This window comes from Gobius niger (genome assembly GCF_951799975.1).
Source record: "Gobius niger genome assembly, chromosome: 7".
Taxonomy (NCBI): domain Eukaryota; kingdom Metazoa; phylum Chordata; class Actinopteri; order Gobiiformes; family Gobiidae; genus Gobius; species Gobius niger.
The window spans coordinates 13,386,114-13,404,538 of NC_136858.1; the positions used below are offsets into that span (position 1 = coordinate 13,386,114).

The window sequence follows — 18,425 nt, forward strand, 5'->3', positions numbered from 1 at the left end:
TTTTTTTTGGAAAGAATATATCTTGATGTTTCAATATATGCGCATCATTTCTCCAACCTTTTTCCCCGTGTGAGTTACTTTTTACCAAATAAAAATGAAACAGAGCTACTAAAGTTTGGTTTTACTTTAATTCCTTACTTTATTACATAAACGTTTGCAGATTGTGTTCAAAATTCATTTGAGAAAGAAGGGAATCGTTGTGACTTGACATAGTTATATCATCCCATCAATCAAAATCTTCCATTTCTCAAAAAGCCATTGTTTCGTCACTTCCTCAGGGCTGTGATTGTGACTGAAGTTCCACTAGACGTATGAGTCACAAAATGCAAATCTACCTGGATGTTTTGGGATTACTGCAGTTTCAATAACCTCTGAGAAGCGGCTTGGAAAGAGATGAAAAGCTCCCGAGCTACAAGTTGCCAATCCCTGCACTAAATGTACATCTACTCTATTCCTATTTATCAGTCTATGAAATGTAACCGTGCTGCCAGAGTCTAAAGCCACTGCTGTCCCACATGATGGACGACTGTGCGCGGGCAGTATTATGTGTGTGTCCCTGTCCCTCCACACACGGCCGCCTAACACATGCGGCTCAGCCATGACAGGCGCCTGTATTGTTTGGGATTTGCTTCTCAAATCAGATATCTGACGGTCCGCTTCGATAATCCAGCGATGGAGGCTGCATTAATATTGACCGGAGGGGGGAATGAGAGCCGATTTAAGCCCAAATTACAATGCCATAAAACTGGATACAACTGGGGCACATGATGACTCTGTCTCTTTTCAGATAAGAATCACAGTGTCAAACGGAGCCGTACATTTGGTAGAAACATTGCTGTAAATCTGTTGACATCTTAAATAAAAATTGGAAATTCTTATTAAATATCCTACTGCTATCATATATTATATTACATAATATTACATTTGACTGAAAAGTGCTTGACTGTGATTATGTGATTATGTTCTCTTATTAAATATCCTACTGCTATCATATATTATATTACATAATATTACATTTGACTGAAAAGTGCTTGACTGTGATTATGTTGGATTCTTGTGGGTGAATATTTCTTCTCTAGTAACAAAATGTAACAATCTTTTAACCTATTCATAGTATTCTTAACTTAAAATCAACTTTTGATCAAAAACATAACTGGATCCGTGTTTCGACAAGAGATGCACCGATCCAACTGTTATGCTATCGATACTGGGGTTTGAGTATCTGCCGATATCCGATATTTACCGATACCAAGAGACTTTCTTAAAAGTGGCTTTCTCTATGTGAAAATTTTAATTGACTCTTTTCTCCATTTTAAGATCAATAAAGTCATATTTTATTGTCATGTTTCAGATCAATTATCAATTATTATTGATAAACTCTTGGATAAATATTTAACAATGATCAATGGACTTTTCTACACTCATTATCCTTGGGTATAAGACAGGCTTTTTGTTGCATTAATATAAACAACTCACATGAAGTGACCTGATCATTGCAAATATGTTTGATCAGTTATTTCTTACACTAAAATACAAATACTTGACTTCAGCAGTGGCCAATTTTATTTTATTTGGCTACTTTAGGTATTTGTACCATAGTTTATGACCTTCGACGAGAACTACTAACTACAGGATGTTTTGTGCCATGCTTTTTTAGATCAATATTGTGTTTTCTAACCAGCTAAGATAGAGATAAAGATGTGTTTGATATTATTACCAAAATCCCTGCAGAAAGCCTCTCTCTTTATGGTACTTTTTAATGGAACTAGGAACCAATAAAAGATGTTCAGGTATCAGTTGGCTATAGTAAACCAGAGATCTTCTAAGTACTGACATCAAGATAAAATTTAATTTCCGAGCCAGTCCATTTAAAAAATGACAAATAATACAATATCATTTTGCCTTTGTTGCTTCGAACATTCTCGTATCACATCTAAATCACATCTTGTGATCCTTCAGTGTTCTGCCTAAAGATTGAACAAGACATACTACGGTGTACAGCATAGGTGCGTTGGGCTTTGGAGCTGAAGAAAATGGAGCGTGACATCCAGGTCAGACTGCAGGAGGCTCCGTGCAGAGTGACAGCTGTGACATATGAGCGCGTGTGGGGCGCTGACACCTGGGCTAGCATTAGCGGCTAGCCCACGGTGAGATTGATGGAGGTGCGGGGGAACTAGCCACGCAGCCTTAAACCGAGACTGCGGACAGATTTGCCTCAGTATGTTCCATGAGGAGTACTATATCTCTGTAAATCAGAACGAAATCTGGCACATAGGAGCTGATGCGGCTTTTGTTTTGAAATTGGAGTATAATAGACATATTGGCCTATTCTTGCACATTCAATTTTGATCTCTCTGTTGGCTCAGGCCTGTCTGTCTGTGACATGGTGGAGTAATCGCTATTGAATCGAAAGGGCAACTTGAATGGGAGCAAATCAGCTTGTGGAAAAGGCTGCACTTATTTACAAATGTTCAGTCTTCATGTGGTATTATTTTGTAGGTATATCACCTGCTAAAACCCTTAGTTAAAACCTGAAATGCAGACCTCAAATGTTATTTTCAAACATAAATTACTAATCTAATCTCAAATACAGCATTTGAAAGAAACATCACAGATAGATGTTCTGCCAGACTAAGTGTAATCCTGTATAGTTTACATATATTTATCTAATATACTGTGTTAATCCCGGTTACACCACACCCCAACATCCCTTTTCCTAACCACAACCTCTAACTCTGAACATTTGTCAAACTAAATAAAGCCAACTTTAAAAGCTTCAGTTGAAGTGTCGTCCAATGGGTGTTCGTGGAGGCGTGGCTTATGGCTTAAAGGCGTAGGGCGAAGAGAGACTAGCTTACTTTCTGACATTTTTTAGCGGAAATCAAAATTAAAATATTGTTTCAAAAACTGAAGTTAACGTGTGTGAAGGCCAAGCAGAGTGTCTTTCACAAAAATGATCTCACATTGTGGAGCTTTTATAACGTTTGCTAGCGCCAAATTAATGTTAGCCGTTAGCAATGCTAAACCAAAGCAAAAGTTTTTGTTGATTCAACAGCAGAATGTGAGATACACTCATTGTTTGTGATTGGTTTATTACTTCTTAGTCTAGGTGCCTCAGTCAGAATGTCATTTCTTTGAAATGTCTCGGTTTTAGTTGTGTTGTTTAGCCGTGTTAGCATCGTTTTCTCCATTAGCATTCTGGTGGTTAGCTATTATTGTATCACAGTCCCATGTTCAGTAAATATTGGTCATGTCGTGTTAAAAGTTCAGAAACACTGTTTTAAAGTAGGAAATCAATGTTATATTTCTGATAAATTGAATTGAATTATTTCATTGTTTGATAGAAGAAAATCCATGGACAAATGGAGCTAAAGTCTCTGCATCCTATAAAACTGAAATAGAATGTGAAACTGTAAAAACGTTGTTTTATTTCCAGAAATGACACACTTTCAGTCACAATTATCAAAGAGTCATGAAATAGCTAAAAAAATAAATTTAAAATAAGAGTATGAAGGGAATAAGTGGTGTTTCCATTTGACCGCATTGCGCTGGGTTAGAAGGGCCAGTCACAAGATGGCCGCCAGATTTGCTATTTGTTCCAACGTATTACTATGGCCATGTTCTATCTAGAGTTTTATTAAAGATCTTTGTCTGAAACAGTTGAAGTTAGCATTCTGTCACTATGTAGCATTCTGTAAATAGAGCCTATAGACATATTAGAATGCATTTCCCAACAAAATCAATACAGTTCAATGTAAACTATTAATCAGTTGCTATGAAATTTATATAATTTTTTTTGAAGTGTTTTTGTTTATCTGACTTTTTCCACAATGCACCTTTAAATCCAGCAGTCCCCGTTCCTTATCAGTCCACGGACAGTTTCTGTGAGTGTAAATTTAGTTTCAACACAATTCTCCGCCGGCTTGTCAGTTCTGAGCTTGTGATAACAGAAAGTTGTTGTCGGAGGTAAAATGCTGGGGGGCCCGGGGGGGTTTTCACAGCATACTTCTAATTTCCTGTGTTTTTCCCAGATGTAGACACGACCAAGGACCCCTGTCAGAAGGTTAAGTGCAGCCGGCACAAGGTGTGTATCGCCCAGGGCTACCAGCGAGCCGTGTGCGTCAACCGCAAGAAGCTGGAGCATCGGTGAGCATTTCAACTAAAGCTGACTCCCGAATGTACAAAAAGTTGTTGTTTGTACGTTTATGCACTCAAGCATGAGTTAGGAGATTGGATTCTGTTCCAAATAGTTATAATAAAGTCAGCAGTGCATCAATATACTGACAACACCTCCTGCTGTAAGGAGACATGTACAAATCAACGTTTTGATGTCAACAGTAATACTAAAAACAGTGCTGCAAATCAATTGGGGAAAAAATGGCCAAATTGATTTAGAGGACTGTGTGCTGATTGTGAGCAGGTTTGGAAACATCTTGAAATAAGGTTGCCTTGCCGTGGCAGGTCAAAACATCGACACTATGGTCAATGTGAGATTTTTAGCTAGTCTTCTCCCATAACATCTTAGTTTTAATGTTAGTGTAAAAAAAAGAAAGGACCAAACTCACTCCTATTTTATGACTTTTCCCCATCTTTTCCTTGTGTATTTATTCACCAATATTGTCAATATAGTTTGGTATCCACATGTAGCACGAAAGGTGGCCGAAGATGGTAATTCCATTTCTGGGAGGCAGCAGTGGACAAAAGGCAGCAATGGACATGCGTAAAACTTTAATTCCCATTTTCTCTAAATGAAGTTTTCCGTACACTCTTCCATCAGCTTCTCCACTTTAGTTGTATACTACTCAGAATATTTTGAAGAGGTATTTTTTTCTTTTGTTTGAGGGATTTGTATCTAATTCCTAGCTTGTTTTATTGAATTTTGAATGCCAAAAAACAAGGCAAAATGTTTCGTTTGAAAGATTTTCTCACTGATAACTAGCTTATTCAAAACAAGATCCAAAAAAGTCGAAGACAGGAAGAAACATGTTTGTCCCTTGGCCAGTCTTATTTCAAATCTACTCAACATCACCAGGAATCCTCTTTATTCAAGATGGCACTTTGATGTCTTTTTTTTTGACAATTCCCTTTGTTCAACATGCTTCACACTCAGTACGGTTATTCAGTTTGTCTCATATTTGCCTTCACCAGTATTTGTCCCCTGTCAGAGGTGTCCTGGCTCCATGTTGTACTTTTCGTGGTGTAGGGAAAGCGGTGCACCCAGAGGAAAGCTACACAGGCATGGGTAGAACACACAGAGAGCCTCCACTCGACCTGGAAACTGCATCAATCATTTAAAACAATATGGCACAACAAAGAGCCGCTTGGTTTAGGCTCGGCCGGTGTTTCCTCTGATGGCTGTAGCATCACGGCTGTTCTTTTGCGTCCCGTCCCTCCAGACTGAAGCAGCCGACCCTCCGCTCTCCTGACGGCAGCTGTCAGCCCTGCCCCATCTCCTCCTCTGGACCTGTGTGCGGATCTGACGGGCACAACTACGCATCCAAGGTACGTGCGCAGAGAAGACTATTTTGTACAAGGTGCCAAGAAATGTGTCAATTCAGCAATAGGACTGTTTAGCACATGTTTTCAATACAACAAATGCAAATATAGACGTGTTTACTTTCTGTGTCACGGGTGCTGAAAATGGTCGTGACAATGAGTTCAAAAGAGCGAGATGTAGAGCCCATTACGTCGATCGCGAGCCACCAGTATCTCACCCACGCAAATCCGGTCAATCGCTGAGTCCTGTCACTCCAAAACGGTCTTGCATTTGGTCGTGGATTGACCAGGGTGCACATTTCGACAGCACACCAGCAGCGCTCACACACACAGGCACTCGAGGGAGGAAGAGAGAGTGCAGATGAAGAGGAGGAGACAGGTAGACCTACATAATACATCCCTCCTGCCTGTTGTCCCCTCGGTTTCTCTCCCTCCCAGTCGTTTGATGATGTACGATGTGAGCCAAAACAGCTGACTATGTTCAAATCTGAAGCCCCGCCCCTGAGCGTTACCATGGAGATCCTGTTACTCGCCAAAAGCACTCAAATCATATTTGAAGAGAAAGAGATGACGAGAGTAAGCCTCCAATTCATTTATTTTGGGGATCATTATTTTGGGCAATTCGAGGCCCTACAATCCGTATAAAAAAAAAAATCCGCTGCATTAATGATGAAGTGATGATAGATTTTAACATTGTGCCGCTTTGTCACAAATAATAATGTTAAAAATCATGTTAAATCATGTTCTCTCTTTGTTATATTATGCAGTATTGAACATTATACTTTTGTTGATGATGTAAATTCAAAGGCTGTCATTTGAAATCAAGAACAATCCTGATAAAAAAAAAAAAAAATTAAAAAAACCTCCCTGCTGTGACCTGAGAAATCTATAGGTAGAACTCTGGGCCTTTCTGGCTTTGAATGTACAAGCTCACAAGCCAAAAAAAAGTGTGGGCACCTCTGATGTAGAGTAAAGCTTTGGGAAATGCAGGCAAACTATGTTAAACCGTGACATTTTTTACATAAGAACCGTGTTTAAAATCATTATTGCAATTTGTAATCCAGTTCAGCAAAGCCTGATGTTTATGTTTCTGCAGTAATAAGTTTCATTTTTTCATAAGCACAGAAATAAAACATCACATGGATTAGGCGATATATCTATCTAACCTTTATCTGTGACAATGCCGTGCAATAAGGTTCTTTCAAGGTTTCATTTCCACTCGTAATCACACTCGCCTTCTCTCTGCCGTCTACAGCACACATGGACCATATGGTGTGTGCAGAATGAGACACATATTTAACATTTCACATTTCAGGAAGTGTTGGCGTCATGTTTATTAGTAATAAACAGTACCCATTTTCAACTCATGTGTCAGTGTCAAACCAGATGAACCAGACTGTCACAACATCATTGGTGCGTATGTGTAAAATGTATTATGGCATGTGAGTATTTATCACGGTTTTAAGACAGTATGTGATGTAGCATATAATCTGGGATATCAAAATAAGAAATTGAGGACTGAAAACTAAGGTTTATGTCCTTTTAACTGACAACAATGGGCACCATGGTGTTTGAATAATGCTAAAACCATTTTAACCTTTTTAATTTTTAATTCATTTTACCATGTTTTTTTTGTACAGAGAAGAGATTGACCTTTGTGCTAGTTTTTGTTTCATATTCGCAGAGAAATTATAGAGATTTTACACACAAAAAAAGTGTAAACTCTTCCACATACAGTAAATCTGACCTGTCCTCCACCTCAATATTAAAAGTATAAACTCCTTATAATGTTATAATGCCAAAGTTAAAAACACCTTGCACCATTCCCGGCAGTGCGTTGTACAGAGACCATCCTGTGGGAATTACAAACACAAAGACTTGATATATAGCCTTCTGAGGACCAATTGGTGGCTTGCGGTGACACAATCCCCAGTGCCTATTGATTTATGCTTTGTCTTTTAGATCACTATTGCTGACCTTGTGTGGCCAGAGGTTAGAAAGCACATTCAGCAGCCACTAGCACGGTTCAAATTAAAGCTTACAGTAGGACGCCTCATGAATATTTGATGGCGCAGTAAGTCATTTTTCCTTCACCTTTGTATGCGGGTGTCAGGGTTAATTTCGACCGGCCGACATGAACACTGTTGTTAGTAATACATTTTTGTTTACTTAAAATATTGTTATGGATTTACTCACATTAATGTGCATTTTGTCAATTAAAACTTAGCAAAAAGTAAAAAAAATAATAATAATAAAAGATTATTTTGTCTTGCTTTACTTTCCAGTTCTGGCTTGTAATAAGATGCTGGTAGTCTTTTCTGGGTTAGCATTAGTTATGATAATGACGAAATAAGGTGTTTTCCGAAGTAATTATCCATTACCATGTTGTTACACTTTTTGTCGTTTTCCATTATTATCATGTTAAGCTGCATTCTAGTTTTTCTTTTAAGTACATTTTTTCCAGTTCTGACCTGTAATTTTCAAATGAAACACCCTTACGACTATTACCTAGAAACTTAAGGGGGCTAGATGCAAGTTGGCCATTTTATACTCACTACTGCCACCTCAGGTATTACGTGTAACTGCAGCTTCTATATTAAGCTTGTGCATGACGGCAATCCGGACCCGAAGTAACACCTTTTTGAGTGACTGTGCAGGATTTTAGAGGCAGTTGTGGTGAACAGGTCTGGGCTCATTCCACATATAAGGACATTGCTGGAACATGTAAGGGAGGAAAATACATATATATATATTTTTTTAACTCCGTATAGTCCCTTTTATTCATTGATTTTTTGAAAAATTCAAAATACTAACTAAGAGTTTGAAAGCATGACGCCTGCTAATCAGCTATGTGCTAACTCTTGGACATAAAACACGCAAGGTTAAATGGAAGATTTGTGTAAAACATTATGAACTGAAAAGTTATAAAAATAATTTCGTTGTATTTTCAAGTATTGAGTGTTTTATTTCTGGTAAACTGTCCTTGCAGTGGTCCAGTAGTTAGCACATAGCAGATTAGCCGGCGTTGGGGATTCAAACTCTTACTATTTTAATTTTTCAAAAGATCAATGCTCAAAATAAATGGGATATTTTACGTCGGATCCATTCAGCTCTATTACTATATATTTACAGTTTTTAACCCCTCAGTTGTCCACCAATTGTGCCTCGGTAGCTAATGCACTGTTAGCTCTGTGATGCTAATGTTGCTAACGTGGGCTAATGACAACAAGAGCCAGACTCTCTAATTGTCGCGTAACAATATACACTACATCATTGATGCAATCACAGTGTTAAGATTAATAAATAAGTAAATTAGGTTTGTATATTTGTTTAATCTTCATATGTGTATTTGTCTCACTGTCAGTATTTTCCGACCTGATACTGGACAGTAACTCGGGATGAAATATCTCCCAGATTTGAGACATCCGAGGAAAATTGAAACGCAGCTTCATTACTGTTCTGTCAAGTAAAATGCTGTCAAGTATTTAACTAAATTCCAACTAAAACTAAAAATGTGTTTTTATTAAATAAAAATGTGATCACTGTTGGGCACAATAACAAGCCGCTTGCCTCTGTTGTTTTCGTTGCAGTGCAAGTTGGAGCAGCAGGCATGTCTTACAGGGAAGGAGCTGACAATGAAGTGCTCGGGCTTGTGTCCTTGTCCTACCGCCGCCCCCACCGCCAAGGACGCCAAGCACGGTAAGAGGGAGAGATGGCGATAGCGGCGGGAAAACGTGCGGAATATAAATAGTAGCAATAACAACAGAATGGTGCGGCAGTCATGTCCCCAGCCTGGTCTCCAAGTTCTGACTAACAGTGAGTCAGTGAAGAAAAAAAAAATGTATGAAATTATGAATACACACAACATTTATTATTTGTATTTTTTATTTTTATTGCTGGTTATGAAATGTACAGATTTAGAAAGCTACATTAACTAGTCCCAGTACTTAAGTTTATTTTAGTCCTCATTTGGCGTTATTTTGTTCTAGTTCCTGATTATCTAATTTCTCGATTTGTGCAACCCTATGAAACATTTCTTAAATATAGCTAATCTTGTAATGTTTTCGCTTCCTGTTGAAAGTTTAGTGTGTATGAATCTAGGCGAAAATGCCTGTAGAAATACCACCTTTTTGTTTTGTTTTTGCTGCATTAAACCACTAAAGCACTTTCCCCCTGTTCTCTGCCCCCCACAGAGAGCTGCACTGGGCAGGATCTGGCCGACCTGGGCGAGCGTCTGAGGGACTGGTTCCAGCTTTTGCAGAGCAACGCCAAACAAAACAACAACAGCAAGTCTGGGGCCAAGAGCAGCACACCCAACACTGCATCAGGCAAGTGCATCTCTCATATAGTCTTCACCGCGCTGGGAAAGACTTTACTTCACCCGTATGATACAAAACTGATCTTTATCCATGCAATAACCTTAGATCCTCATCAAAAGCATACCTTTTTCAGTAGTGTGTCAAACATTTACTATATTTAGTCCTCTCACCTGATTCATTTTGAACGTTTTCCCAATTTGCGGGAGCAGGTTTACGCACTCTGCTGGTGGTTTTCACAACTACATTCATAACACTGAAAATTCCATGATTGTTTTCCACACACATATAGTTTTATCATATATATAACATATAGTTATCAACAAAAAGTGCTAAGGCTAAGCTGTGCAGTAAGTATTTTTACACAAACACCAGAATAATGCATAATGTGAGATTTGGTGAGATTATCAGCCGTTGAAACCAAAAAGTGTTCTTACATGTTTTTTTAAGTCCAATGTTTTTAATAATTTTTGCTTTTCTTTCCCTATAATTGATTTGCGAGCATGTCGACAATAGCCATCCTGCAAAGGTTTTTTTGAACAAGCTGTGTAAATGACTGTCTGTATACATAGTACTAGGGCTGAATGATATGGACAAAATTTCATATCTCGATATTCATGCCAGATATCTTGATATCGATACAATACGATATAACTATGGGTTAGGTGAAAACTAACTCATAATACAAAAGAAAATCTATATTGTTTTATCTTGCTTTTTTTATTTTCATATTTTGGATGTTCATATCTCGATATAAATACGTTAACGATATATTTTTCTTTCGTGATATTGATATCTTGAATGTTCATATCTCGATACTAATACAATAACGATATATCTTTCAGCCCTAATACATACTGTAAATAGAGCTTTTTTCATGTATTGACCTTAGTTTACAGTACAATAACATGTGACATATTCATATTTTAAAAGTCCATTATCTTCCTCAGATGCACAATGATGATGATAATAATGGCTTAAATCGTTGCCACCGTGCCGCCACAACATTTCGGTATATATATAGTAAAGAAATCGGTCCATCTTGCCCTATATCTAGACGCCCATCTATTAGAATACAATATCACCTACATACAGTACAGTAGTATCTATACCTGTAACCTTAGCTATTGGCATTTTCAAACTATTACCCCTGTCTTTAGGTCTTCACACAGCTACTGCAAGGCATAGCAAACAGCAACGATAAAAAAGAACAAACTTCTAAAGGTCGTTGGATGAAGCTAGAAAGGTTTTTTTTTTCTTTTTAATGTCCTTCAAAGTAATAAAATGGTCAGTGTGCGGAGGCCCGATAAGCACCTGCTCTAATTGAATGTGTGGAATGGAAAGAATCTTGTGTTGGGCTGCGATACATTTTTTTGTTGTTGAACTTTTTAAGGACGATGTTTTCAAAAGCACAGGCGTGGAAAGCTTGGATGACAGAGTTTCATTTTTACAATTAGTTACAGAGGTGTGCAAAAGTTGAGGCACCCATGGTTCAAAACGTCTGCTCGTGTGAAGAATGAAGCAAGGGGAAGATGTTACAGATGAGACAAAGAGACACAGTTTTTCTTTTTTTCATCTATCCTTTTGTTAAAGAGATTTTGTAGATCCTCGTTTCAAGATAGTGTTACGTTTTCCTCCAGATTTTGAAATTTTATTGAATCCATCCCTGTGCCATGGATAAAGTGTCTAGAAAAGTGCTATATACCTATGTATTGCTATTACTGTATGTATGTTCTGAAATGTAAACAAACTCAAGGGCAAAATGCGGCCCTCTAGGACCTCTTGCCCTCAAGATGATTTTGATGAATAATATTACACACATCAGAGATTAAATACCCGAATAAGTACTATAAAATGCTAAAAACACAGTAAGTTATATCATTTTCTAGGGGACAACTCCCAAACCCCCTGTTACATCACATATAATGTACAACCCTGGGATTTGGAGAACGTGATACTTTTTCTGGCCTACTATTGGGAAGTCCAGCCCCTTAGTCTTTTGACATGGAGGAAATCAGCCCGCCACTAAGTGACCTTACCCACCCACCTCTGCTGTAGTATTTTGTGCTCACAGATAACTCACATGCAAGCTTAAGCAAATACACTTCCGCTGGCCGTTGTAGCTTTCACTGCCATGCAAATGTGTTTGAATTGCAAACTCTCTCCACATGAATATTCAACAAGGTCTATGATTTCTGTGCCAAAGCTGTTTAGCTAAAGCCGTGCAAAAGGACCATTCTGTAGTTGATTTTATAGCAACACAACTATGCCTTTTTTTTTTATTAGGGAGCTACTATAACAGTTAGAATCATTTTAAAAGTCAGCTTAAAATCTGAAGATATATCCTCTTACATGACCATGATTTCATTTTCAGTTGGACCTAATGCAGTTGTGTGAATGTGTGTGTGCGCAGTGCTGGACAGGAGCCTGGGGGCCAGCTGTAAGGACTCCATAGGCTGGATGTTCTCCAGACTGGACACTAATGGAGACCTGTACCTGGACCAGGCCGAGCTGGCGGCCATCAACCTGGACAAGTACGAGATCTGCATCCGGCCCTTCTTCAACTCCTGCGACTCCTACAAGGACGGCAAGGTGTCCACGGCCGAGTGGTGCCTCTGCTTCTGGAGAGAGAGTGAGTGGACAGTTTCAAGCCACACTGTCCAACATTTCACCTAATTAATAGAATAAAATACACACATTTCATTAGTGTTTTAAGTCGAGAATTCGTACCAAGAATTTGATTTGAAAGATAATTAGTAATTACTGAATGTTTGTGGTTTCACTTTTTGAAATACACATTTACGACATATTTTCTTCTTTTAAAAATGCTTGTGGGTGTATCCTAATCCACGCATTTAAAACGCCTGTGCTTTATCCAACACTACAATGCCATTTGCCCCTACAACAACAAAAACGTCAGCTGTTTATCAAGTCAGGCTTGTAGACGTCCACTCTGTTAAAGCCACACTGCGGAACATTCCAGGTCATGTGTAGACCGACTAAATGTCTACACATGCCAGTGATAACAAAGGCGCTCTTAATACCTGTTTTTGCAATTCGTTTTCAGATTAAGTCTTGTGGTAAAGGCATTAAATACTCATGTTCCCTGCAGTCAAAGCAAAGCAGCAACATCTCCATGGAGACGAGCTGGTGAGGTCAAAGGTTAGCTACAAGTCAGGTCTGAGGAGAGGCAATAAAGATGCATAATTTCAAAAGTACAGTATTTCTCATAAATAGTGATAAAATAATTATTGTTTTTTTTTTTAAATATAATTTACCGTAGTTTGGCTTTAAACTAAATGTATGAACAACAAAATCAATTGAACTTTCACCTCTTAAGTCAGGGTTTTTGATCTTGTTATGATATAATTCCAGAAATCATCATTTTATATCCAAATAAGAACCTTTGGGTTTCTTTCCTGGCGTCATGACTGGCCCTTGAGTCTACAGTCTGAACACGCCTGTCTCTCCCCGGGTTTCATTCCTTCTTTTTCAGGTGGGCTGACATAATCCCCCCAGTGGATCTCTCAAAACTTCAAGACGTCTCTGTTGCACCGCTGCTACTGTACTGAACTGCTGCAGCGCTGTGTGTGGGTCCATCACTCTTCCCACTCATTCCTCTCTCCGGCCTATGGGGGAACATAGTAACCAGTAGGCATTAAAACATCCCCGCTGCTTGTTGACAGCCTGTTGCTCCCACTGCTCTGTGAAGCTTGAGTCTGTCTACCAGCAAGAAATGAAATACGGGTGAAATTATTTTGGAACAGTGGAGAAGAGCTAAATATAGGGGCAAATGGCATTGTAGTGTTGGATAAAGCACGGGCGTTTTAAATGCGTGGATTAGGATACACCCACAAGCATTTTTAAAAGAAGAAAATATGTCGTTAGAAATATTCCCAAGTAATACAAACTGTGTTACTTACTTACTGTTTCTTTTAGGGGATCAGACAGACAGGTAAATGCGGCAAATTCAGAAATGAGCTTCTTTCCATTCGTAGTATTCAACTAACTAATTCAACCAACGTAAAAAACAGAAAGATGAGAAAGATGTTCACTAAGAAGCAAGCTGATGGAATTAAAGACGTCCGTGAAACAGTGAAGCCTCCAGCAGAGCCCCAGAACACTATTTCAGGTCCCAACATGGCAAAGATTGACTGCAATGGAGACTGCAGACCCAAACCTGCAGAAAAAGCTTCTGAATACCCCAAAGTAAGTCAGTGGAGAGAGGAGAGAGAGAATCCCTCCTTCAGAGAGAGAGATCTTGAGCGGAGCAATGGCAGGAGCGTGAGCGGTTTTGGCAGGGGACCTTCCATGTCAGAGAGAGACAGTGGTCAGACGCCCTGTTCGAGAGTGAGAAACGCTGGGAAGTCTGGAAGTCCCAATATGACCAGCTGCAAAAAGACTTTAACAATGGAGCACAAGAGTTTGAAGCAAGGGAGGAACTTTTGCTGAAACTGCTGAGAGAGGACAAACAGCGTCTCATCATTGAAATCGAGAAAAGGTCTGATATTTCAGTCCCTGAGACAAATATCACAGCAGTGAAGCCTCCAGCAGAGTTCCAGAAAGCTCCATGTTCACAGGACACCGTCACAGAGAACAAAGGTGTTTTAAACATGGAGGACTTGACCACGCAGACTCCTTTGGAGATTCCAGCAGCCATGACTAATGTCCAGGACCCAAAGGAAGCTTCAGGAAAGGCTGCGAGCTCACCAGAGCCCAAAGAAATGAGCACAGAGGTGGAGGTGGCCAAAACTGAGGCTCCTTTTAACAATATGGTCGAATCTTCAGAGGAACCTGTTATGAGTTTAATTCAGCTCGAAGAAAAGACTGCAACTGAACTATATGACCAGAAGGATTCTACCAATCCTAAACCTGCAGAAGATGAAGATATAGGGACTCTCAGTGAGCCAGTCGAGGTCCCAATAGTTCCACAGGAGAGTAAAGATACTTCTAACAGTATTTCTGAGACATACCAGCCAGAGGAGACGATGAACCTCCAGTCTTCTAACATCAATGACTTCAACTATGCGAGAAAGAAAAAGGATTCTTGTGACGCACCTCTAGACTTTTCTGCACTCATGATAAAAAGTCTACAGAGGCCGGAGCTGAGGAGCCCCAAAGTGCCCAACAAGATGATGTTCCACAGCACACCCAACATATCGTAGACAAGGGAACCCCAGCAGAAGCTGGACTTTGTGGCTCAGCAGCTCCAGCCTCAGGAGACATTTGTGTCTTACCTCAAGGACAAGAACGCTGACCTGCTATCATGCTCCACAAAAACTCAAAGGAAAAAGAACAAGAAGAGGCAGAAAAAGCAGAGAGACGATGAAGCAGTTGATGTTGAGTTAACGAGGTTTGGACTTGATCTTCCTCGAGGCCCAAGGTCCAGAGTCTTAGAAGATGCTAATGACAACATCCCAACAGAGGAGACGGTCACAAAACCAGCACAGAACTCCAAGTCTGAGAGGGGTAGAAAGGGCCAGGCTGATTATGAGCTGGACGTAGACTTAGAGGACAGTTATTTCTCTGATTATAAGGCCAGTGGCAGAACGAGGAGGAGAAACAAAGACGATGAATGCAGAGGGAAGAAGCCCTTGTGGTGAAAGTTCACCTCCCATTAGGGTGTACTGCTATTATAGCTTACACCTCAAAACTATATTAAACAATATTAAAATATAAATAATAAATAACTTAAATTCAGATTTTACAATATCAATACAAATATTCAAATGAAAGAAAGAAAAAAACAATAATGAAAAAAAACAAAAACAGAAGCAAACATAAGCATTCGTCTTCCATATCATTTTTATACATTGTGCATAAGCACATTTTCATTTATTTTCGATTTCTTTAACATGAACATTGATACATTAGTTATAGACAAGATTTAGTCAAACTTTTCTATATTCAGAATATTAATCTTAGATTGAAATGTAGAAAGAGGTTCTTGTAGAGGGGCCAAAGAAATGTATTTAGTTACTTGAGTTAAAAATGTGTACTACTCTATACAAGTTGTTCAGTCAAATGAAGCAACACACACATTATTTTAAATGAGCCTGATCCTTTTCCAGCTCCTGATCAACAAATTATGCTGATCTGTATTTCAGGAAACACTCATTAACGTGGTAAATGCACTGCGTGTGCAGAGGAAATGATTGGGAGCTGCATGTGTGAATCTGATGTAATGGTGGCCTTTTTAGCTGAAGCCACCTTCCTGTGTTTGACCCATTTAAGGAGCACAGCCTGTGGCTCTCTTCCTGTAAAGCCACAGAAAATGATGCCTGTTCCTACATACCAGGCACCTTTGCACGCTGTACCTGTCCTCCTGTTCACCAAAACATCTCCCTGCCAATGAGTGGTCCCTTAAGTACACAGGACATGGCCACACACACACTATAAAATTGAGTGCCTGAGTAAACTACAGTAGTGGTCCCCAACCACCGGTCCAGGGACCGGTACTGGGCCGTGACACATTTACTACCGGGTTGCAGAGAAATAGTAACTAATTTATACATTTTCTCCAGTTTGTCTTTGACCTGTCCCTCTTGACTCACCAATAAGCTCGTCCATATACTGTATATAATAAAACTCGCCATAGAAATACTTTGGACTCAAGTACATCTGAAAAACATATTTTTTTTCAATACCATACTAGTATAGTTTAATGGTACACAGCCCTAAGCAGGGCCGAGAGAAGAACAGGACAAGGCCGTGATGCGGTTTAAACTAAACCTCAGAGTGAACTGCATGTCTGAAAACATCACCACATTGATTAATGAAAATAAAAGTATGAAACCATAAATATTTAATTATGCTCATTGTTAACATCAGAGAACACTGAAGTCAACCATACCATACAGTACCATAATCATGGTACTGTATTTCCTAGCCTGTTTTATGGAGCTTTTGAAACCCCTCAAAATTATTTTTTTTGTCAGTAATAATTTTTATTTTATTCGAAGTAAAAATTATCCAATATTATTAAATATCCCAAATCCCTGCTGAAAACATTGTTGTATCTTATAAATCAACAAAACATCCATAAATTTGAACAAGATTTTAATCTCAGACAATCAATTGTTGAGATTTCATTGCTACAAATTTAGGCAAACTTGCTCACACATAAAATTCCACTTTTACATATAAGAATAATAAATGAGAGATAACTTGCAATACATTTTTCTTATGTGTATAATGATCTACAGCATTAGTTTGAAACAAAGGTTTTCAAATATAGTGATATGTATTTTAAGTGTTAAGACAATGGCAACACATCTTTAAAATGCTCCCCAAGTAGACTATGTACAGCATTATAGAGGGAATCCAGATCATGACACAGCAAAAAAAAACACAGCAAGATTAGAAAAAAGACGAGAACCTTGCGTCTCTAAAAGGAAATGTGCCCTTCTTGTTTTCCAGAACCACCCTGCCTGGCTGAACTCGAGAGAATCCAAGTTCTGGATGGTGGCAAGAGAAAGTTGGGTAAGTCTGTTAGTCAGAACATTGTGATTGCTCATGGTCTGTTTTGGTCCAGGCACTTTTGGTCGAAGCAGATGACAAGCAGGAGGCAAGGATTAGTTCAAGATGGCTCCCATGGATTAGAACGCCTTTTTAACAGACGCTAAAGGGAAGCGAGCCATCACTGTGTGCGTGCACCGCACTGCCAAAAAAGGAATCAACTTGGGTTTTTACTGGTCTCAAGCAAAATATCTATTTGTGAAGTAGGATTCATGTCCTACTCTTATTCCTATAGAGAGTCCTCTGGAGGTTAAAAAAAAAACATTACTCTTACTTTACTTTACTTTACTTTACTAGGAAACTCCTGTGTTTATAACTGTGTTTAAGCCTTGAAACTAAGGGCTAGCGTTTGGCTATTTTGACGCTGATAAATGGTAAAATAGTGACACCTTCAGAACAAATTTTTATAAAACACACTTGGCTTGACCTTTTGAGTTTTCTTCTGTTTTTCACCTTCTTTATTTTGGATTTACGTCAAAATGTGGACAGGAAGTAGAAACCATAAAAAGCCTGCTCAATATATTTTTCCAATAGCCGTTAGCATTAGCCAACAAACAAAGCGAATTCAGATGCTTTCAGCTGTTGTCAACCCTTCGACCACATTTAGGTGATATCAAAGCCTTGTTAATAATCATTAATTAATGTACAAACGTTTTGAGATTTTATAAAATTGGTCTCTGAGCTGAAAACTCGTATTCAGTGAAGTTTCTGCTTTTTGCGGGGTCCAATTGCTACACATCCAGTGGCCACCAATCATTTAAAGATGTGAATGATAAACAAAACCACATAAATTCTATAAATGCCTTGAAACAGACATAACATACTGTACCTCGTCATACTTTAGTATTGGTCCTGGCTTTCCCATTCATTTTAATGGGGGTAGAATGTACAATTTAAACAGGAGATGTTGGCTAACAAAATGTATACATTTGTAGGAATAGCCACAGATAGCTAAAGGTATTTCCATGATTTCTATGGTTGCAACCCCCAAAAAATGTAAAGATAGATATGTTAAATTCAGATTATTTTCTCTTAGATTGTTGCCCGTGCACGCCCCGGGTATTTGTGTCCGGAGCATGTGGTGGACATGTTAGC

General features: G+C 38.9%; 1 protein-coding gene across 1 annotated transcript in view; it reads left to right on the plus strand.

The window, feature by feature from the left end:
• Positions 1-18,425, plus strand: part of spock2 (SPARC (osteonectin), cwcv and kazal like domains proteoglycan 2) — a 67,347-nt gene that overhangs the window by 43,813 nt on the left and 5,109 nt on the right. The window contains exons 3-8 of the mRNA XM_079559967.1: positions 4,032-4,146; positions 5,397-5,502; positions 9,087-9,195; positions 9,690-9,824; positions 12,226-12,444; positions 17,232-17,294. Coding sequence (XP_079416093.1) covers positions 4,032-4,146; positions 5,397-5,502; positions 9,087-9,195; positions 9,690-9,824; positions 12,226-12,444; positions 17,232-17,294 — 747 coding nt within the window. The remainder of the gene's footprint in view (positions 1-4,031; positions 4,147-5,396; positions 5,503-9,086; positions 9,196-9,689; positions 9,825-12,225; positions 12,445-17,231; positions 17,295-18,425) is intronic.